We start from the raw sequence: 22587 nt of genomic DNA on the forward strand, positions 1-22587 counted from the left end.
GCAGTGCAGCAAACTGGCCTGCTGGGTATGTTGTGTGACCCAAACATAACGATAGTATGAAGGTTAGTAAATCTATAACATTTATGAGTATAAATGAGTTTGAGACAACTAGGTTTTTTTTTATGGCGGAGGGGATGGAAGAGGTCCAGTGAGAAAGCAGAGAAGTGGAGTTTCAGAGAAACCTGAAGAACAGTCTTGTTGGTTCAAGTGGCTTTTCCCTGTTCAACAGATTTTTAGTCATATCCTTAAAGAAACAATCAGTGCTGATAATCTGCCGATGCCTTTTCCTAGAATATAAAGTGACAGTGTAATAGTTTTACTTTGTGCTTAACTTCAGAATTCATGTGTAGTTGAGTGGCTAAAGCAAGGGATTTGGACAAGCCACTTAACCCCTTCTTGCCTCTTTTTACCCATTTGTAATATAAATGTCATTATACTGTTTCACAGGGTGTTCTGAGGCTTAATTCATATTTGCAAAGTGCTTTCAGATCCTTATATAAAAGGTGCTATGCTGCAATGTAAATCTAGGGATTAGCAATCATAATACTTCTTAAAAGTTATCTGCTAATCCTGGAAGAAATATTACCTCTAAAACCTGTCAAGAGAGTATGTTCTGTCAGTTCTCTTTGTGTCTGAAACCAGCTGAGAAGGCAAAGGGTAGAATTTATTGAGGAAGCAATAGAGAAAATGGGGGATTATGAGGACTGGAAAGGAACTAAAATAGCTGGATTCAAAGCTCATCAAAATCAAGGTGCAAAACCACCCAAGCAGGTTTTCACATTGAGAAACATGTTTGGCATTCATTACCCTCAAACCACCACTTCCTGAAATATTTTATCCAGCTAAAACAGGCTGCAAGGTCTTCTAAAATCTTCCTTCAAAGTCAGTGAAACAGGTTTATAGTGGGAGAACGGAACAACGTTAGGTGCATTTCAAGGGCCCTATGGTTAAAGCACAGGAACAGGGACAATAATTCTTATGTGGAGCAGAGGGTATTGAGAAGGCTTAATCCATTACTATTGATAAAGCACTTAGCAATCTTTGGATGGAAGGCTTTAGAGAAGTGCCAGTAATTTTTCCTTACACTTTAGGATAAGCCTGGAATGAAGGGGAAGTGAGAGTGGTGGGAACTTCCTAGCCTGATCTGACTTTGTGTAGCTAGGTGAACCCCTGCTAAGGTGTTAATTACACCTGTTGCATTCCTGTCTCTGTTAGATAGAACACATCACGCATTAATTCATGATCTGCCAGGCAGGAGGTGGTAGGTTGAATTTTTCTTTCACAAATGTAGCAGCATTTAATGTCATTGATTTACCAGCCTTCCCCCGCCCCCCTCATAGAATCATAAAATCATAGAATCATAGGACCGGAAGGGACCTCGAGAGGTGATCTAGTCCAGTCCCCTGCACTCATGGCAGGACTAAGTATTATCTAGGCCATCCCTGACAGGTGTTTGGAGACTTTTAAGAGCAGGTTAGACAATGTCAGAGATTCCACAACCTCCCTAGGAAATTTATTCCAGTGCTTAGCCACCCTGACAGTTAGGAAGTTTTTTCTAATGTTCAACCTAAACCACCCTTGCTGCTATTTAATCCCTGCTTTTCGAAAAACAAGACCAGGCAGGTCAGGTTACTAATGTGTTGTTTAATGGAGAAGAAACCAATTTGCCATTTCCATATCTAAATTAATGTTACTGGAATATTGTTGAGTGAAGCTCATTTCCCGCTTTTGGAAGAGCGGGGGCTGTGGACAGACATTTTCAGTGGGGCGTTTGCTTATGAGTGTGATGGATGACCCACATGTGCTGAATGGAGTCAGATGAAGATTGTATATTCTTTAAGCTATTGTTGATATATTGCTGGGTAGCATGTCTGGTAATACTTGGCTAGGGATTTCCTATTTTTTCAACGCTTGGGCAGCCTTAACTGTTACACCTCATGGTGTTTCTATGCTGGAGTATATACTGTGACAAAGTTCATCCTCTACCTTGGTGGGTCTTGCGCTTATTGGTGGATTTGCTCACCTTGGAGCTTCACAGCAGCCCTCAGTTTGGCCATTTTCATGAACCCACAGTCCAGGTCAACTCCTCCTGTGTCTGACCAGGAGTTGGGAAGTTTGGGGGGAACCCGGGCCCACCCTCTACTCCGGGTTCCAGCCCAGGGCCCTGTGGAATGCAGCTGTCTAGAGTGCCTCCTGGAACAGCTGTGTTACAGCTACAACTCCCTGGGCTACTTCCCCATGGCCTCCTCCCAACACCTTCTTTATCCTCACCATAGGACCTTCCTCCTGGTGTCTGATAATGCTTGTACTCCTCAGTCCTCCAACAGTCCGCATTCTCACTCTCAGCTCCTAGAGCCTCTTGCTCCCAGCTCCTTACATGCTCACCACAAACTGAAGTGAGCTCCTTTTTAGACCCAGGTGCCCTGATTAGCCTGCCTTAATTGATTCTAACAGCTTCTTGATTGGCTGCAGGTGTTCTAATCAGCCTGTCTGTCTTCATTATCTCCAGAAGGTTCCTGATTGTTCTGTTACCTTACCCATGGAAAAGGGACCTACTTAACCTGGGGCTAATATATCTGCCTTCTGTTACTCTCCTGTAGCCATCTGACCCGACCCTGTAACAATACATATATAAAATATATAATCAAATATAGAGAGGGCCTGAGTCAAAACCCATTGGAATCAATGTAAATACTCCCGTTGACTTCAAAGGGCTGTGCATCAGGCCTGTGTAGATTATACTGAAGGCAACTGGCCTCCTGGAATCTGAGCTTCCTTCTGCCTAACATTTAGCCCTCAGCGGTCCCCTTCAAAGAGAGGATAAGATGCACTGGGGTAAAGGAGCACCGAATGAAGTTTAAGGCAGCACAAAGCACCTTCGTCAGTCGTCTGTTCAGAGTTGCATCTTGTGATTTAAGTCAGTTAGGCAATTTTTGCTGACACAGCCACAATGACGTTAGTGTATTTGACCATCTATATGTTTCACACTTAGACCCTCATCCATCGACCCCACTGAAGTTCATGGAAAGATGATTCTCATTGACTTTTGCACACGTTGGATTGGGCTCTCCATTTTTAAGCTATTTCGTATTTCGACCTGGGGGTTAAACGCCTCATGTTGTTAGATTTATTTTAATTATACTTTCAGCAGTCAGGATAAGAAAAGGATGTTGTCGCCCACAAGAGACTTTGGCGCAGAGCTGCAGTTTCTTTAGTCAGTGTGCATAGTGCGGTAGCTTCTCGGCCTTTCTGTCTCTCTCAAGATAATGTGGTGCCTGCTAAGGGACTTAAGAATACTGTATGCAAAAGATAACAGACCCCAAACAGTGGGTAGATAACCACTGTCTGGGCTGTAGGAGACATGCTGAAGATCTATTGGTGAAACCGCAGACACACTATCCATCTTTTGATTTGTCTGCACGACCGTCTTTCATGCGTGCTGTCCCCCGAAACACAAACAGAGATCGAATAACAGCCTGTTTTGACTCCAGACTCTGGGGTGACTTATCAAATTATCAAAGCTTCTGATTTAATTGAAATGTCATAGATAACCCTAGACCTGCTTTTAAGTGCAGGTTCAAGTGCCACTGGGAATTCAATTAAAATGCTTTTATAAAATTCTTGCATTTTTGCTCAGGAGGCTTATGAAATGGATCTGCTGCTGCTTATCTCTGGCTGTGACTGTATGTCTGGGCTGAAGGCTACTCTACATCTTTAGGACTATTTTATCCTTTCAGTTACACTGGTGTAAATCTGGAATAACTCAGCTGAAATCAGAGGACCTATTCTGCCTTTACCCTGGTGTAATAACAATAATACCCCCTTTTACATAGTACTTGTCATCAGTAGATCAAAGTGCTTTACAGTCTTCAATGCCTTTGTCCTCACAACAGTGTGAGATAGGGAATAACAACAGAATTAGACCCTTAGAAAGTAAAATTCCCGTCTTGTTTTTCAGTCACTGCTCTTAAAACAATTGGTCTAGACTCAGAAAGGATGTTCTTTTAAACAGAACTTAGATGTATTCTGAACAGAGGATTTACTGTGGCTTTGCAATGTTTTAGCCTAACCTAATAAATTCTGGGTCCTTGCTAGAATCTTGCAAGCTATATTTGTGTCCCAACTCCAAGAAGTTTTAATAACCTCTCCAGTAACACTGGCTGCAGTGCAGTGTGGTGAACCTCAGAGTATTGTATATGTCTGATTACATTTGCTTTCAATTAGGGGCTTGTGGGTTTTGAAAAATCTGAGCAGTTAAGGCTCATTTGGGAACCACCGCAAAATATCACTGGTAACCTGAGCTATCTAGTGCTTTAAAATAAAACATATAGAAATGTCGGGTGTTGGGACCTGAAAACAAGTCCATGTTGCTTTATGAAAAGAAACCCATTGCAGAGACTGGGAAGGGATAGGATGAAATAGAGAGTTGTTAACTTTAAGTCCATCCAGTTGTGCATGGGGGGGCCTGGATGACTCAGGAGGTATGGAGCCTGTCACTGGTTTGAATTCAGCTCAGTTCAGCAGTGACCAAATGTTACCATCCTCAGGGCTTGTCTACGCTACCGGCCATAGCGTCGGGCAGCGATAGACGATAAATCGACCGCCAAGCGTTCTTCCGTCGACTCTGGTACTCCACCAGGGTGAGAGGCGCAGGCGGAGTCGATGGGAGAGCGTCAGCTGTCGACTTACCGGAGTGAAGACACCATGGTAAGTAGATCTAAGTACATCGACTTCAGCTACGTTATTCACATAGCTGAAGTTGTGTAACTTAGATTGACCCCCCCACACACACTATAGACCAGGCCTCAGTGTCCCATGTCAAAGGAGTTGCTGGTCTTAGTCCTGGTATAACTGGTTGAAAAATGGGAATATTTTTTGTGAAGTTCATCCTGTTTTTTCCATTGAAATTTGAACAGTGTGCACCAGCTCTAAATCTGGTCAAAAAAAGGGGCTATTTTCTTCATGAAAATGTTTTGCAAAAAAATCATTTCATGTTTTTTGTTGAAATAAATTTTTGATGAAAAATCAAAATTTGGATCTTTTTATCGGCTCTGCTTAGCAGAGAGGCCAAAGGGTGAGTGGGCCCAAAGAACCTGAAACACTCCGCAACCCTGCAGATGATTCCTCGAGGGAAGGGGCTGAAACTTTCTGGGGCAGCCTGGGGGAAGAGCTTGAACTATTGCTTCCTGCTGAACATGCTCCGGGGATACACCAAGAATCCAGTCTCCACGTTTGTCAGTCTGTCTCCCGCAGCTAAATCCTCTTGCTTGTTCCTTTTTCTCATAACTAAAATCCATACTGCCCGCCCAGTTCCTACGCTGGAACCCTTGGCCTTGCCTTGTCCATCTCTCACATCGATTATCGTAACCTGCTTTCCACCCTCACCTTTCCAATCTACCTGAAACACCCTTCCATCCCCTTCTCCAGCCATGCCACTCTCTCCTTGAATCCTTTCATCTGCTCCTGGCAATCCCCTTCAAGAAACTACATAACCTCACTTCTGCCTTCCTCTCCAGCCTCCGCTCCTTTCCCAGAAGCTCTCACTGCTCTTGCTATACTTCTCCTTTCCTCTTTCTCCTGCTCTCAGCTTCCCTATGTCTAACATACACTCCTATCTGCCCAGCACCCTCCCTCTCTCTTCCTATACATTCTTCTTTGAAGCCCATTTATTCCAGGAATCCATTCTTCCTACCTTCTCAGTGATAAGCATCCCTTGCCTTCCCTTTCCGGTACTGTGGTTCTGCACAACGTCTTGTGCTGCCTAACTTAGATAATATATTATTTCGGGCAGCTGTGGGCAAATGTTATTTGCGTAGATGTGCCTCGCTGAAGGGCTCATCGACACAGGTAAGAACTGTACTATGTAGCCCTGTGCGTTTAACATGCAGTGTGAGTTTATGGCATGGTATAAATATTTAATAATAAAAATAAATAAGAAGATGGAGCAGTTATCATTTAAAAAGTCTACATTTTTTCACGGCTCCCACAGTGATACCTGAGATACTGCACTTGTGTCCTATTCCAAGAGCAGGGAACTGTCTCAGATGCCATTGTACAATAAATGTGGATACATGTTAACTTCTTTCTGTGGACCAATGTGCTGTACTTCGCTTCCATTTGATGTATGAGCTGAGGGGCAGGGTGCGGCTCAGCAGTGTGGCTTAAAAATAAAGAAAGGGAAAAATCATGCACATAGATTTCCCTTGCTGGCCCCAATTCAGCCAAGTACTTCAGCACATGTGTGACTTTAATATTCCCATTGGTGAGTTACACATGTGGCTTAAGTGCCTTACTGAATCAGGGCCTATATCTTTAGTTCCTTCACAAGGATACCCATCTTTACAGTTAAGGGCTCTGGAGGTTACAGGGATAAAACCAGGAGGCTGATTCGCATGCCTGCAAATGGCTTTATGTTTCCAGCAGGAGATCAGCAGAAAAGCATCTATTGTTTCCCTGGTCCTCACAATGCACAGAGCAAGCCTCTGTGGTGTACACAGTAACCCTGTTATTAATGTTCATGATGCATTAGTGTCATCTCTGAGAGTGAGAGGAGCAAGGCGCGGGTGGGAAGTGCAGGCAACACCAGCCAATTCCTTCCAGCCCTCACAAGCGACTCTGTTAACCTTCATTGTCTAGTGCTCATCCATATCCATTGTTTTAGAAATGGTTAGCCAAGAATGAATTCGAGAGCACGGGCTCTGAAGGTATGTGCTGCAGCTTTAAGATGAGGCAGATACTGAGCAGCTTAGGAGAAAACCTTGAATCCATTCAATGAAGTTGTGTGTTAGAGTGAGTGGTTGAAAGAAGTGGGAGTTCTGCTGAGGAGAGGAGATAAAAGGAGGCTTTCAGGCTTGAGAGAGAGGGTTCTTGCCTTTTCCAGATGTAGCATTTGCATTTGGAGGAGGGGAGCTGCCAAAGGGCCAAGCTGATGAAGGATGCTTTGTGATGCTTCCAGAGTATGAAAAATGTGATACTTGGAAAGTTAGGTGCCTGTGGGTCATTAGGCAAGGGATGAAATGAACATCATAAGGATATTTCCCCTCCCCCATTCACTTTGAGGAATGACGGTCCCCAGTGCGTTATGTAATTATTACTTTTTTAACTTAATTTTTTTCATTTGCCTTCTTGTGGCTGTTTTCACTGCAGCATTGTCATGATCATTCAGCATCCCCATTGGTGGAAATCTCCAGCCTTGCAGTTTGATGACAAGCAAGGGTTTGGTTTTTCTGGTGTAAACATAAAATTCATGAGCTTCAACCTACTGCTCAAATATACCCTAGCCCCGACTGGATAAATAATATCAGAGAGAGGAGAATTTTGGGCTCTAACAAACAAATGCTGCTTTTTGACAGTACTTTGCCCAGCTTAATATGTGCTCAGAAAAACCTTTTACTTTATTTTAATTTAAAACAAACTTAAATAAGATGTTTCACACACAAAAAACTGCATAAGTTAAATGTATAACTTACTAAGGCTACGTTTTAGTCATGGGTATTTTTAGTAAAAGTCATGGATAGGTCACGGGCAGTAAACAAAAATTCACAGCCCGTGACCAATCCGTGACTTGTACTATATGCCCTGACTAAATCTTGGGGAGGGGGATGTCCTGGGGGTGCAGCGGGTGCTCGGGGTGTGTGTGTGTGGAGGAACGTCTTGGGGGCATGGCGGGGCCCGGGCCAGCCCCCACGGGCAGCAGGGAGGGAGTGCCATCTAGCCCCTCCCTGCTCCTAGCTCTGCTCTGGTCCTGCCCCCAGGCACATCCCCAGCTCCCAGCCCTGTGCCTGGCCCCGTCCCCGTCCCCGTCCCCAGCCTTGGCATGGCTCTGCTCCCAGCTCCAATCCCAGCCTCGTCTGCTGGCTGCGGCTCCATTCCCGGTCCGAAGTAAGGGGTGGGGGCAGCGCCGGGAGCAGAGCCACACCTGGCCACAGGCACAGCTGCCAGCCCCCACCGCAGCCCAGTACCGCTCCTGTTCCTGCCGCCAACATCGGTCCTGGCTGCGGCCCTGCTCCCAGCTCCACCGCCAGCTGTGGTCCCAGCCTTGGTCCCTTACCCCGTCCGCTCCCGCCCCCAGGAGCCACAGCTTGGCCCCAGGGAGCCGTGAACAGGGAGAAAGAGGGGCGTGACCCTCAAAAGTTTGGGGACTGCTATTGTAATGCCTATTTTAGGGGAAGCCCCAAATGGCCCTGCAATAAAACCAGGGAAGCACAAACTCAACCCTCCCTATAAATCTAAGGTGTTTTTTTTCAAAGACAAGCATGGAAAAAAAGCTTTTATGAAAAAACTTTTCTGGCCTTCTTAATACATCATAAAAAAGCCCAAAAGAGCACAAGCCCAATTTAAAAAAATCTTTTGAGGTGACCTTTAAAAATAATGCATGCTTTTCATAACTGTATAATGGAGACAGCATAAATATCTTCACTTAATGATCTTAACATGAGGAGAACGCAAGCTCACTGAGGCAAAATAATAAGCACGAAACCGATCCGCACCAATGACAGTGCCCATATTCGGTGTCAGACCGTGTTGGATACCATCACTTACCAATGCCCTTTAGTACATTTGCTTTAACTAGCACTTACAACACATTCATAGAGAATTCGATGATCAAACAGGCACATACATCACTATGGCTTCAAAAGGAACAATGAAAGGACAGGTTTCAGAGTAGCAGCCGTGTTAGTCTGTATTCGCAAAAAGAAAAGGAGTACTTGTGGCACCTTAGAGACTAACCAATTTATGTGAGCATAAGCTTTCGTGAGCTACAGCTCATTTCATCAGATAGCTCACGAAAGCTTATGCTCAAATAAATTGGTTAGTCTCTAAGGTGCCACAAGTACTCCTTTTCTTTTTAATGAAAGGACAGTGACAAATGAACCTAAATCAGATTAAAGAATTGCTGAATATTTATGAAACTACACACAATCAGGTCATTTTAATTATATACATATTTATTCCTTTTCTTTTTCTCTACTGTAGCAAGATTAACTGGGATTATAAAGCCACTGTGTAGGAAACCTGCTTAACGATAAATAAAACCTTATGCCTGAAATAATTAGTTAGGCAAGAGGTAAGTGACAGCTCTCTAGAAGGCCTGGAAAAGTTTATGAAAATAGCTGGGCAACTTGGTGGTATATTCTCTTGATATACAAACATTTGGCCATGCCTTGAAAAAAAAATCCTTGTAACTGCAAAATAAGTCTGAGAAACTCCACCACCAAAATGATTGAATATTCTATCTCCCTTGTGTGAGTGTGGGGATTGGGGAGCTTGAAAAATGCACTTGGCATCCATTAGTCCCAAAGACCAAGCCTACTAGCCGTACTGAAAACTCCCTGTGCTGGTCACTGTCCTCAGTAGCACATGCCCCTTCACACTCTAAAATACAAAGGACAAGAACAGCTACATTCTGTGTATTATGTATTGTGTTTACCTGTAACATTTTGTCATATAACTTCCCATATGCATTTTTAAAATGTAACTGACTCCATCTCTCTTGCTTGTGTTTTAAATTCTTCCCCTTCCCCTTTTTCTGGTGGTGTTGTAGGTAATGAAGTATGTTTTTCTGCATTGTCTTCAATGTCTGCTGTTTTCTCTTTCCTTCCACCCCATCAACTATCTATTTCTTCCCTCAGAATGTGTTCTCTGCCACATCCCCCAGGATTTCCTTTCTTCTTTCTTCTCCTCTCCAGGATTTCTGTAAATCTTTTTTTCTAGTTAATTCCATCCATCTCTTCCTCTCATCCTCACACACAGCCCCTTGCCCACAACCACCCACACAGGTGACTTAAAAAAATGTACCAGACACTAACAGCCAAAGGACTAAACATAAGAGACAAAGACCAATAAAACAGGTGGCTGGAGCCTGCTGATTAGGGTCAAACCCAGATGAGAAGCCAGTCCCTCCCTGGTGGCTAGGAAAGGGGAGGATGCTGGGGGGGTTTCTATGGAAATGCTACAGTACTGTAACAGTTCATAACCTTCATCTCAACCCTTGTCTGCACTATGAAACTCACCCATTGCTGATAATGAGTGCTGAACAAAGTTTAGCTGCAAGCATAGCCAAGGGCATGTTTAGCATTGCGTTGGAAACCATTGTTAAAACCCTCTCCAGAGTCTAACACCAACATCACGCTTGGCACTCTACAATGCAAGGTTGCTGCACGGTGTACTGGACTTGGGTGTATGATGGTGCTCTCTAAATAGCTGGCCCATACAGACGGTAAGAAGCCTGCTATTATTTCCCGCTATTGGAGGCTTCCATTAGTGGGAAGAGTGGTAGAGGCCTTATTTATTTATTGGAATAAAAGGACCAAGGTTCTTGTCCCAATACTCCATGTGTGATTTATATAGCAATGAGCTCTGTTGTCCACAAAACACAGATTTGTTATATCTGCTTTGAAGAGTTTATAGGGTAATTAATTGTCACTTGTGACATAAGGAGGACTAGAATGTAGATCCCCAGACAGGGAAAGTTGGTGAGCTAACCCACTGCCCCACAGAGTCTCCTCTCACTTGCCTACCTCTTCATTTTCCCATGACCTTAGGGGGAAAAGATCTATACTTCATAGATCTTATTTTTTTAATTGCACTTTATAGAACACAGTTTTAATATTGTATGGTACGTGTTTAATGACGTCCATGTGGGTTTGTGGGTACAGGAATTAAATACATAATGGTTCATGATGACATAACACGGAAATGCAACTCCCGCAGTGCTGGTGTGTAGGCTGTAAAGGGTTATTAATAAAAATGAATGCTTTAAATAGAAAACAAGCTTAGCAGCACTGTTTTGGCCTCAGGCCCATCTCTGAGCAATGGGAAAAAAGAAAAAAGGCTGGAATATGTGGTTGCTCACTCCCCAATACATGGAAATAAATATATGTTACCACCATGCACTGTTAAATTTTTCACAGAGAATGCTGTCGGACTGATGCATGGTGCTAGTTTTCAATCAGAATGCAAGCTAAGTGAAGTCTGAAGGGTTTATTTCAGCAGAGTACAGAATACATCAAACGACTGTTGAGGGTGAGATTGATGCCTTAGATTATTAAAACAGGATAAGGCCACAATGTTTTGGTTGGCAAAACATTTCAACAGTTGGACATTAGCTTTTCAGAAAGCAAACCACGTTGTTTTGGGGTGAGCCAGGAAAATAACTCATACAGTTCAGGGATGACTTCAAGGAAAATCCCATCCAGTCCTAGAACCAGAGTCTTTCCATATATGAGCCAAATAAATTACATAATCACCCTGTTAATATTATAGACAAACTAAAGCACGTTTACTCTTCTGTATTTACCCTCGTGCAAAGCTATTTTGTTTTATTTAGGACACCCCCAAAACCCCTGTCATTATCTCTTGAAAGTGAATGGAACAACAAGGGATGATTTGGTTAACAGGTCCCAGCTGACCTGTTTTGTGTGGGACAGATCTACCCAGTATACCGGTGGAGTAGATTTCCAGCCCATTGTTATCCTTATTAGAGGGAGTAACTCGAACAAATGCCACCAGCGCATGTTAACACCGATCAATCTCTTAACGAGTTCATCATCCAGAGTTCGGGTGTGAGTTTGAGATGAGCCCAGATCAAAACACATCCAAATTTGGGGGGAATTCAGAAATGGGTCCGAACTTTGTGGCTTGTATTCATCTGTGTCTCTGTCTGTTTGGTGTGCTGGGTGTATATCTCTAACACCTCTGAAAGCCTGCGCTAAAAGAAAGTTAAGGTTTCAAAGGCAAGTACTCAAAAGTTAGGAAATGCCAGAATTAAGGTTGTCCATGCTTCTGCCCCCCACCCTCCCGGTCTTCCTATCCGCACACCCAGGGTCCTGGCCCCTCCATCTCCAGCTATTTTCCAACATGCCAATTGCCTGGCTCCTGCCCCCCCGCAACTACTGTCCAACACCCCCATCGCCTGGCTCCTGCTTCTCTGTCCCACCAGCCACTATCCAACACCGCCATCACCTGGCTCCTTCCCTCCCTTGTTTGTACCTATGTGCCCCCCAACCCCAGCCACCTCCCCTCCTCTTCTGCCCAACCCTACCTCTCCGCTTCCCCCCACGCTTTGGCTGACCTCCACAGTCTGGCTCCTGCAACCCCCTTTGCCCATGTCATTCCCCTCACCGTCCCCCAATTCTGACCTCTCTGCATTCCAGCCAGGCAGCTTCCTTCTTCACTTCCACCTGCCTGGGCGCCAGCAGGGTTAGTACTGAGAGCACACCTGGAGAAAGTCTCACTGCTCTCAGGTCCTGGGCCTGGTGCCATAGCAGCCCACAGCAACCAGGAGGGGCTGTTTCCCCTCCACAACAAACATGCTAAGATCCCTGGGTCCTATACATGCCTATCTCCACCTCTTCCAGTGCCCCGGAACAACCCCATGGGTGAATCCAGACAAGCACCGTGCTCTCAAATGAATTCACACAGGCAAATGATAAAAGACAAAAACACCCTGTCTCCCGTGGGTGAACACTTCTCACAGAGCAGTCACTCTATAGCTGACCTCTCCGTCCTCATCTTCAAAAGAAAACCTACACAACGCCCTCTGACGAGACCCTGGGGGCTTAAATTCAGAACTCTGCTTGACTCTAAAAATCATGGTCTTAAAAAAGACACTGGATTTAGGGCTTATTACAACAATCTGTAACCCACCAGCCCCCCTTTTTTGTCCTGTGACTGGAGAGGTGTCAACGGGCCACTTCACATTGAATGGTCTTGTAGAATATGAGTTACTACTTATGCTAAACAATTTATTCCACCTGTTGTTTAGTTGTGACACTCTGAGGGTATGCCTACAGGTAAACCGCTACAACAGCACCACTGTAGTGCTTCCGGTTAGACCCTACCTACGCCAACAGGAGGAGTCCTGTTGCCGGCATAGGTACTCCACTTCCCCAGGAGGCAGTAGCTAGGTTGACAGGAAACCTCTCTACACTCTGGGTTAGGTCAGTTTAACTGCATCGCTCAGGGGTGTGGATTTTTCACACCCCTGAGCAACATAGTTAAACTGACCTAATTTCCTGGTGTAGACCAGGCCTGAGTACTTTTCCCAGCCCTGAAGAAGAGCTCTGTGTAGCTCGAAAGCTTGTCTCTCTCGCCAGCAGAAATTGGTCCAGTAAAAGGTAGTTACCTCAGCCACCTTGTTTCTCTGATATCCTGGGACCAACACACCTAAAACAACACTGTAAACTATAATGGGGGAGATTTTCAAAAGTACCTAAGGGATATAGGAGCACAAGTCCCATTGAATTTCAATGGAACTTGTGCTTCTAAATTCCTCGGGTACTCAGGGGTCACCATAGATAACATGTCAGTTTCATGCCACTGAAAACCCTGTTGTTGCATCATGCAGGACGCAGGTGATGTCAAAATCTGGGCTAAGCGTGAGTGGTGGTTTACTCCCTGTTATATAGGTACAGGTATAAGTAGACAGATACATATAGATATACAGACACTGATAGGTATTTCAAATGACACCAATCTCACCTTGCCCCTCCCTGTGTGATTGCAGATGAGCATTTCTCAAATGCGGCCACCAGGGGGTTTTCCTCCGGCCACAATAGCCTCCTGGACAGAGATCAGGGAGGGGGCAAAGCGGTGGCCCCTCCCTGCAGCACCCAGGGGCTCCAGGGGAGGGCTTCAGCCCCCCTCCCCTGATTCAGCTGGAGGCTCTGGGGACAGGCTGCACCCTATTCCTCTTCCCCCCACCCCAGTTTCTGTCAGAGACAGGCTTCTGCCGCCCTCATCCACTTCAAACACCCCCTCCCCTTTGGCCTTGGGACTCTAGCCATGGGACTCTGAGCTTCAGCCACCCAGGGTGGCAGGGCTCTGGGCTTCAGCCCCCCAGCTCCCTCCCACTCCAGCCATGGAGCTCCCACGCTGGGCATCAGTCCAGGGTGGCGGGGCTTCAGAAGGCACCATGGTCAAGAGGCAAGGAGTAGAGTGAGCCTGGGGTGTGAGGCCACAGAAGAGAGCTTGGGGCAATGGAGGAAAAGCACCGGGGCCCCAAGGGGCAATGGGAGGCCAGACGATGCAGTGGGGACTAGGGGAATCTATTGGGGGCCAGGGCCAAGGGAACCAAAATACAGCTGTACATTATTTTTATTATTGAGTCTTAAAAAAAAATCCCTACATAAATAAATGACAATGATTTGGACATGTATATGTGCATATTTATTTGTTTTTACTACAGATAATTATTTTAGGAAAATTTGTCAGAGTACCCACCAGCAAGAGTGCAGCCACCAAAATTTGTGCTGTGAGAACCCAAGGTAAACTCATAGGAATACAGAAATTGTCAGACTGGCTCAGATTCATGATCCATCTAGTTCAGAATCCTCCTACAGTGTCTAGCTTCAAGATGCTTTAGCAGAAGGCACAAGAAACCTCCCGGCTGGGAAATGTGGGATAATCTGATCACCATGAGGGTCTCATTCTGAGCCCTATGAGTTAGAGACAGGTTTAAGCCATAGAACATGAGATTTTATCTGCCTCCCATGTTAGCATGAACTGTTATAGTACTTGTCTTCATTTCCAAGGCTCTTCACAGCCTATCCCCACTCTCCCTATCCTCTTTCATTCATAATCAAGATGTTGACTCCTACCTTTGATTGGTTCATGCTGCCAACCTTCCTCGTTACATTTTCAAACAAGCACTTAGATGCTCCCTCCCATGCTGCCCCTCGTGGTTGGGATGAATTCCCCATAGACATTCTCAAAAGTAACTCATACTTGTCTTTCAAATCCCTCCTTCAAACTTTCCTTTGACGTGATGCCTACACAAAACTCGAAAACGGTCAGGCGACCAGTGTGCTGAGAATCCCCTCATGCAGACTGATATCGTCTCGTTTCCTTGTGTTCCCCTGTTTGTCTCTACCTGTCATCTCTTGTTTTAAGTTTAGATTGTAAGTATCTTAGGGCTGGGACCATCTTTTTGTCCTGTGTTTGTACAGTGCCTAGCACAGTAGGGTCCTGGTCTGTGACTGGGGCCTTTAGGTGCTACTGCAATTAAATAATAATTATAACCCTGAATAATCTTGTTAAACATATGAACATCCAATCCCTATTTGAATCTTCATAAAGTGTTGGCCTTTATAACCTGTTGTGGTAATGGGGTCTGCAGTTTAATTATGCACCGTGTGAAAAAGTATTTGCTTTTGTCAGTACTGAATATGCTACCTTTCCATTGACTTGAACGTCCCCCGGTGCTTGCGCGATGAAACTGGGAGAAAAGAAGTTCACAGTCTACCTTCTCCAGACCATATGCTGGAGGCATTCACCAAGTATCAGGGAGAAAAGGTTTTGATTTGTTCGTTAAACGTACACCTCATTCCCTTCCCCCTACCTCCTACCCTCCTGGTGTTATTGTAGAACCAAACCTTCTCTATAGTTTGTAGAAATCCTTTGTAGGCCAGATTTCACCATCATTTACATCCATGCAATCTCACTTTAGTCAACAGGGATTGCATAAACTACAAGTGATATAGAATTATTGGTTTCCTACCTCACATTTAAGATGCATTTCATTTGCCTAAAATCCGCAACCATCAGTTGTTGTTCATTATACAAAGCCAAATGATATTAGTGCAGTGGCAACCCCAGTTACTTCTTAAAAACCCCCTCCTCTGACTAGAATGTTATTCCTGCACTTATTATGAGCACGCAGCGTCAAACACTCTCCATATAATCACAGCCTCAAAAGCTTGTCTGATGTAAGTGGAACATGGCACAAAACACTGCCCCCTATAGTTGAAATGCTGCGCTGACTTGCTCCTTCTGCAACCACACGACCTGCAACGGACGTGCTGTAGTTGAAAGTCATTACAAATCTTGTTGCTTACTTCTAAGGGATTTTGCTGTGTTTTGTCATTGATGGTTTTGTGAGCCAGCTGAAAGGAACACTTCACCCACAGTTTGCCTTAACTCAGAAATGTCCAAGGATACCATAAAATGAAGTCCAATGTATCTTCCTGAGTTTCTTCATGATGACTTGTCTTTTGAAAGTGCAGAGAGCTGCTCTTTCTAAAATAAGTACAGTTTCCCTTTAAATAGCACAAAACGTAAGGGAACAGGATTATTCTTGCCACCAGCTGCCAAAAAAACATTTTTTGTTGTTCTGTGAAACCAAAATCTTCCCAGGGATTGTTCCTGAGAATAATACTGGAAAGGAAGCATTATGTGACTCATGCAATAGCAATAATAATATTAATACTCCACTGCCCTTCCATCCAAGGATCTCAAAGCACTTTACAAATATGAATCAATTCTCCCAGCCTGCCTCTGAGATAGTGGAATATTATTTTCATTTTGCAGTTGGGGAAGCACAAGCACTGGGAGGTAAAGTTACTTACCAAAAGGTCAGAGAGCAAGTAATTGGCAGAGCTAGGAATACAAGGTAGGAGTCTTGACTACTAGTTCCATCAGATTAGGGCTGTTAAATTTACTCTCCTTTGTTTGAATAGTTATCCATGTAAGTGGTCAGGTTAAACAACACTCAGGGCTAAATGGTTGGCTCCCTGATATACAACCATAGGAGAGAGTCAAGTTAACCATAATGTTATGAGCATTTTGTAGTTGGTCAAAGTGATGTCCAGAGAGGTTCCGTATCTTATGCAAGGTCAGCATGGGACTAGAACTCAAGTCCCCTAAGTCCTCTGCTTTACCACTAATCCACCTTTCTTCCAAATAAACACAGACATTGCTTGAGTGCAAGTGTTCACAGGAGGACCTTTACATTAACAGATATATAACACCCTATAGGTTACTCATCCCACAAAACTGTGAAAGTGCAAACAACCTCACCTAAAGTTGCAGTTAGTTTACTCTTCTTAGATGAACTTCAATTAGCTGCATAGGAGAAATCAGAACTTCCCCCATGTGGCCAATTCACTTTTCCCTTATGGTATGCCAGCACCTGAAACATGCTGGACATGCACCTGGAGTGCAGCACACTTTGGGAGGGTAAGATTCTTACGGAGCCTAAGCTATGTATTTCAGCTCACAAAAATAAGTACGTATGGCTCCGAGTGCAGATTCCATCCAGCTCCTCATCATGCTTAAGTAGCTTGTAAGGTTTATAAGTATGTAAGAAATTAACCAAAGAAAGGGCCATGCCGACTAAGCCTAACTTCCTGCTTTTCCACCAGAACATTCCATCTCCAGGTCATTCTCCAGAGTCTGTTCTAGGTCTCTCTTGATCTTGTTTGCACTCTGCTTCTGCTACCTTCCCAGATAACTTATTCCTTATGTCTGTGACTGATGAGCTCCTTAATTGCAGTTAACTTTTGACATGTCCCTGAGCTGCAATTTTCAGAACCTCACGTTCCCGTGGTTTGATGTGGAGTTTTGGGTTGAGCCTTATAACACAACAATGGCTTGCCCCTTTAAGGGTTAGAGTCCTGGGGCAGGCCAACCTTAGTTACTAAGTAGACACACCTGAGTAGGAGTCAGGTGATTTCCCTTACAGAGCAAAGCTGGGAGGTGCTCAGGGAGGACTAAGCAGAGGGCATGGGTTTTAGGAGCAAGTAGGCTCTAGCAGGGAATCCTGAGTTTTCAGAGAAGAGGCTGTAGGCAAGGAAGGCTGGGAGGCCTCCAGTAGGAAGAGTGAGAGCAGCTACTTGATGGGGGAGTTGAGAACGTTTATGTTGAGTATTTTGTTATGTTAATAAATCCAACCCCAGGGAGACTTGTTGCTAAACTTAAGAAGAGTTTGTGTGTGGTGTGTTTAAGGGGCCCTGAAGGGGGGAAACAGAGGTAGAGGACTGCAGAGACATCTTTGGCCATGAAGGGACTGTGTGGGAGGTGGCTACTTGTTGACTAGCAATAGAAGGCAGCTGTATGGTTTGGACCTGGATCCAAACCTTCCCTAGTGGTCAGGTTCATCTGTAGTTAGCTTGCTGGTTTTAGATTTGGGACTCCTTACGGGTATGGAAAATGCACATTGCTTTCTTCTCTTCCTCCCTACTCCCAAAACTCTGTGCTCCCCATCTCTAACTTTGTCATGCCTGTTGATCTGTAAACACGAACACATCTGCTTCTGGCAGATCTTCACCTTGCTGGCCTCTCCCTTAAGATTTGGTAAGGCTTTTCTTTGGTGTGCTAGGTTTTCCACACATTCCTAATCCTTACTTCATTGCATCCATTACTCCCACAGGACCCACTTTGTCTTCAGCTGTTATCACTGGCTCTGATTCCAAGCCTTGCCTATGTAATCTGCCCCTGATTCTGAAAAACAGAAGTGGGAGGGAGAAAGAAATGTTGCATGTAGGCTTTGTTCTCTGCTGAAATGCACGGCCCACCTCCCCAAACAGCGAATAAACACAAATAGCCTTTTTGTACATTTTAATAAGCAAAGCAATGCAGTGCTTCTGAGCTGGTTCTTTAACAACGAGGACAGCTTCATGCCCTGAGCCTCATGTAAGTAAAGCTGTCGTCATACTTAAGTCTTCCTTTTGTGTAACTTTATGTAGTGGCTTGTCTTAAACTTGTAAAAACATTTTCAGGGAGGGTATGTGTGGGCGGTGAGGCACTCCCTCAGACCTGAACACTCAGTTACTCCATCTCTTTTGTCTCAGTGAATGGGGCAAATCTCTTAAAAGCAGTCTCATATGCCCTCCTCTCATGCCTTTTTCATTTAACATCTATAGAGAAGGTCTAGCTCCAGACACTTTTAACAGAGAAGTGTGGTTAGAACAAGAGATGGGGAGCCAGGACTCCTCAGTTCCATTTTCAGCACAGCCAGTGATCTGCTTGTGTGACCCAGAGTATGTCGCTCAACCCATCTGTGTCTGAGTTTTCCCCCTTTGTTAGGGGGATCATAATACATGCTTCACAGGGATGCTGTGGGTTGTATTAATTCCCATTTGTGAAGCACTTTCCTTGGCTGAAAAGTGCTGTATAAGTGTGAAATATTTTTATTATTAATCACAACTTTTATGAAACATAAAGGAGAGGAAAAGTGGGTGAGCAAATGCTTGAGTAATCTGGGGAATGATTGGGAATCCGTGTCTTCTGTGTGGGGAATGACAGTAACTTTTGTTTCTCACAACTCCATAGTTGTCCTTTTAACCCAAATTGCTTTGTTTAAATAAACATTCAAGATTTAACAACTCCAGCTTCTCAGGGATGGAATAACATGATTTTGCAGCCACCCCATCCCACCATCATCCTGAACTCCATTTCAGTATGTGGCATTGAAGTTACCCCTTTGCTCTTATGCTGGTGAACTAGCGCTGAAAATCAGCTTGAATTTGGCAGAGTCCAGCTCCCTTTCTGCAGCAAGGTTAATCCTTCCTTAAGTGGAAATTAAGGGTCTTATTTGTCTTCCGTTTTTTCCCTTTGTTTTATTGTATGTTCTGGGATGTCGGTTTGGAGTCCTGGGTGCTAAATAAATTCCTGCTTGCCAGGACCTGCTCTGTGTGCACAATTTCAACAAGCACATTTGAGGAATCAGAAAAGATGGAAAAAACATGATATTCCAATGCAGGATTGGGCTTTGGGGGTCCATTGCAGAGTGGAAAGGGAGGTGGGGGGAGTTATTTATTTACTTTTTGCTTACATCAAAAAACCTAAGTATCTAATCCTGGTGGGTCATGTTGGTAGGTGTCCAAGGACCATAAATCTGGTCATGGTGCTTTTCCAAATGTTTATTGTGCTGGTTAAGCTTTTACGGGCTCTTGCTGCACTTATACATATGGTCTGAATAAGTGTAATTTTGTGTTACTGCATTTAGCTGAGATACACAAGCGCCTCCAAGGGAATCATTAGAAATAAGGCAGCAATTGTTGGTGCTTTAGGGATGAGTTTCCTGGTGCTGCTTGAAAGCTGTTGGTGGCACTGAGCATTTTGTTGTTGAAATGCTATTTGCTCTAACGTTTGATGTGGGTGGAATTAAGACCCGAAGAATTACACTGTTCAGAATTCAGTCCAGAATTCCTAGCAGTGAACTTCTTTTCTTTCTGAAACTCCCATATAAAGGGCCAGGTTCTGCCCTCATTTATATCCCCTTGTGATGATGCCTTTGAGGTAAGATTCTGATCTCCTACCAGTGTGGAGCAACCCCATTGACTTAAAGGACTTACAGTGATGTGAAAGAGATTGATGATATGATTGCAGGTAGGAACTCCACTTAAAGATCAGGGCCCCATTGTGCAAGGGACCACACAGACAATCAACGAAGGAGACACTCCCTGCCCCAAAGAGCACACCACATATGGCCCAATCCTGCAATGTACAACATGCGGACAGACCACCGCACCCATGCGGAGACCTGTTGAAGTCACTGGGATTTCATGTGGGCACAAGTGGATGAAAAAGTCAGATGGAGATGGGGGGGACAGGGGAGTAAGAGCAAATAATAAAACAAAGTTGCGTTTAGAAGCAGGAATCTCAGGTTGATGCTTGCCTAGCCCAGGATGGCCATGAGATCCGGGTCAGGCCAGCTGACATAGCTCTGTGTTTGTTTGCTGAAAGTTTCCATGGCTGATGAAGGGCACAGCTGGGGTGGACTGACTGATTATCTAGACCTGCATCAAATACACTTGCTCTAGTGGATCAAATGTCAGGCGGGTGAACAGAAAACTAACTAATAAAGAAATGGAAAAAACCCCTGCTTTTGCAGTTGCTTTAAATGTAAAATGCACTGTATGCTTTCCTTTCTTTCTTGTTCAGTCTCCATACCATCCTTCAGTAAGAGCATTGGCTGAAATTAAGGTGCATATTATAATTGGTTATGGCAACACCGCAGTCTAATCTGGGAGAATGCAGAATGATAACAAGCATAGTTGCACTCATATCATTCCTTACGCTGTATGGCAGTTGCTTAACGTTGGGGAAGTCCTGTGCCCTACAGCAGGTCAGACCAGATCATAATGGTCCCTCCAGGACTTGGCATCATTTAGGTGCTCACAGATTCTATCTGGGAAACACGGATGATAGGGTAACACTGACAGATCCCGGTCATCGGTGGGTGGAATCAAACCTGGGACCTCTGAAGCTAAATACATGAGCTAAAAGCCACATGGCTCTTAGCAAAGGCTGTAGCAGACTCATTCATCTATTGGTGCCCCTAGAGGGGGACACAGCACTACACCAGGCAGGCATGGGTTATAATAGCACTCCCTGTAACTCACATGGGGGTTGTAAGGTTTAATAATTCACTATCTGAATAGTGCTTTGATGTACTTGGATGAAGAGGTCAAGTATTGTTATCAAATCTCCAAAGGCTTTGGAGATGTTAATTACTGAACCCCCCCCCAGGAAATAAGTACCTTTTCCTTCCCTGTTTAGAGGTGAGTAAACTGAGTCATGGAGCAGTAGATTGGGCCCTAGTAATTTGTGCATGTAGACAAAAAATGGTTAAAATTTTTTAATTAAGAAAAATTTCATGCAATTTTGTGTGACGGTTATTGGAAAAGAATAATTTTTGGTTTTCAGGAAAAATTCTCATTTGTTTTAGAAAATTTTGGGTTTTCATTTTTTATGTTTCCTTTCCCCCTTCTTTTCCTCCCTTTTCCCTCTTTTTATCAATTTGTCTCAGAGAAGCGGGGAGGCAGAAAGGAGAGAAAAAATGAACACTGAAAATTTTAATTTTTTCAATTTGGATGGAAAAAAATTGAAAAAAAAATTCGTTTAAAAACTCTAGTGATCTGTCTCTGTGGGGTGCTCCTCATGGGGTCCTGGGTCTTTGGGTTAAGAGAGAAGAGGAGGTCTCCAAGTGAGTATGTGGGGAAGCATGTTGACATTTGTCCCCTTAGTTTGCATTAACTTATCTGCAGAGTCTCTCTTTGTGCTATGAAACTCCCTTAGAATTGGTGTCTGGGAGCAGTAGCTGACTGAGGACTCCCTGACAGTATAGCCCCTATAGGCTGTGAAGCCAGTATGTAGACACAAGGCTGGAATAAGATGGATGCCCTGGCTTTAATTCCCCTGAAATTCTGGAGATCCATGTAGCCAAACACCATGCTCATTTGCAGAGGGCAAATCCTGCTCCCCATTGGAAGAATTCTGAGGGAACTTGGTAAGGGGAACTCACTGAGTTTCCTGGCCTTTGCATTTGGTTTTCCAAAAGAGGCACAGTCTCAGCCAGGAGAGTTTGGCCTTTCTGAGGTGATACCATGGGTCAATTTCAGAGCTTGGAGTAGAACCTAGGAATCTCTAGTCCACATTTCCTGCTCTCACCACTGTGCTTTCCAGACTAGACTGGTGGATCTAGCACATTAGCACAGGTTTGTCTTATATACGCTTGGGTCGGTCCCCTTAAAGGGTGCCATTGGTCTAAACAAGACTCTGGGTTCTTGAACTCTCAATGGGGGGATTTCATTAAAACTGGTAGAATCTTTCAAACCAGTGCCCACTGGATTTAGTGTGTGTGGGGGGGTTTCAGTGCCCACAATATACCTCTAAAACATAAATAAACTGGGTCTCTTATATGCTGACAGTTTGTGCTAAGAGTCCTTTCACTTTTGACTCCTCTATTTGACCTGAGCTTACTGATGTCCAGTAGATAGATCAACGTGAGCTATTGGAAACACAGATGTGCACAACCAGGTGCGTTATTCTGGTTTTGATTGGCTAGCGCAGACGAGACATTGG

At 44.3% G+C, this 22587-nt stretch overlaps 1 protein-coding gene across 4 annotated transcripts in view; it reads left to right on the forward strand.

The window, feature by feature from the left end:
- SH3PXD2A (SH3 and PX domains 2A) overlaps window positions 1-22587 on the forward strand; it is a 394865-nt gene that overhangs the window by 180123 nt on the left and 192155 nt on the right. The window contains exon 1 of one of the 4 annotated variants that reach the window (XM_073354463.2): window positions 18353-18411. The exons of the other annotated variants lie outside the window; for them this stretch is intronic. Within the exon in view, the coding sequence (XP_073210564.1) occupies window positions 18410-18411 (2 nt within the window). The 5' untranslated portion in view covers window positions 18353-18409. Of the gene's footprint in view, window positions 1-18352; window positions 18412-22587 lie in introns of those variants that run through there. 4 annotated transcript variants of the gene reach the window in all.

This window comes from Lepidochelys kempii, chromosome 7, assembly GCF_965140285.1.
Source record: "Lepidochelys kempii isolate rLepKem1 chromosome 7, rLepKem1.hap1, whole genome shotgun sequence".
NCBI lineage: Eukaryota > Metazoa > Chordata > Testudines > Cheloniidae > Lepidochelys > Lepidochelys kempii.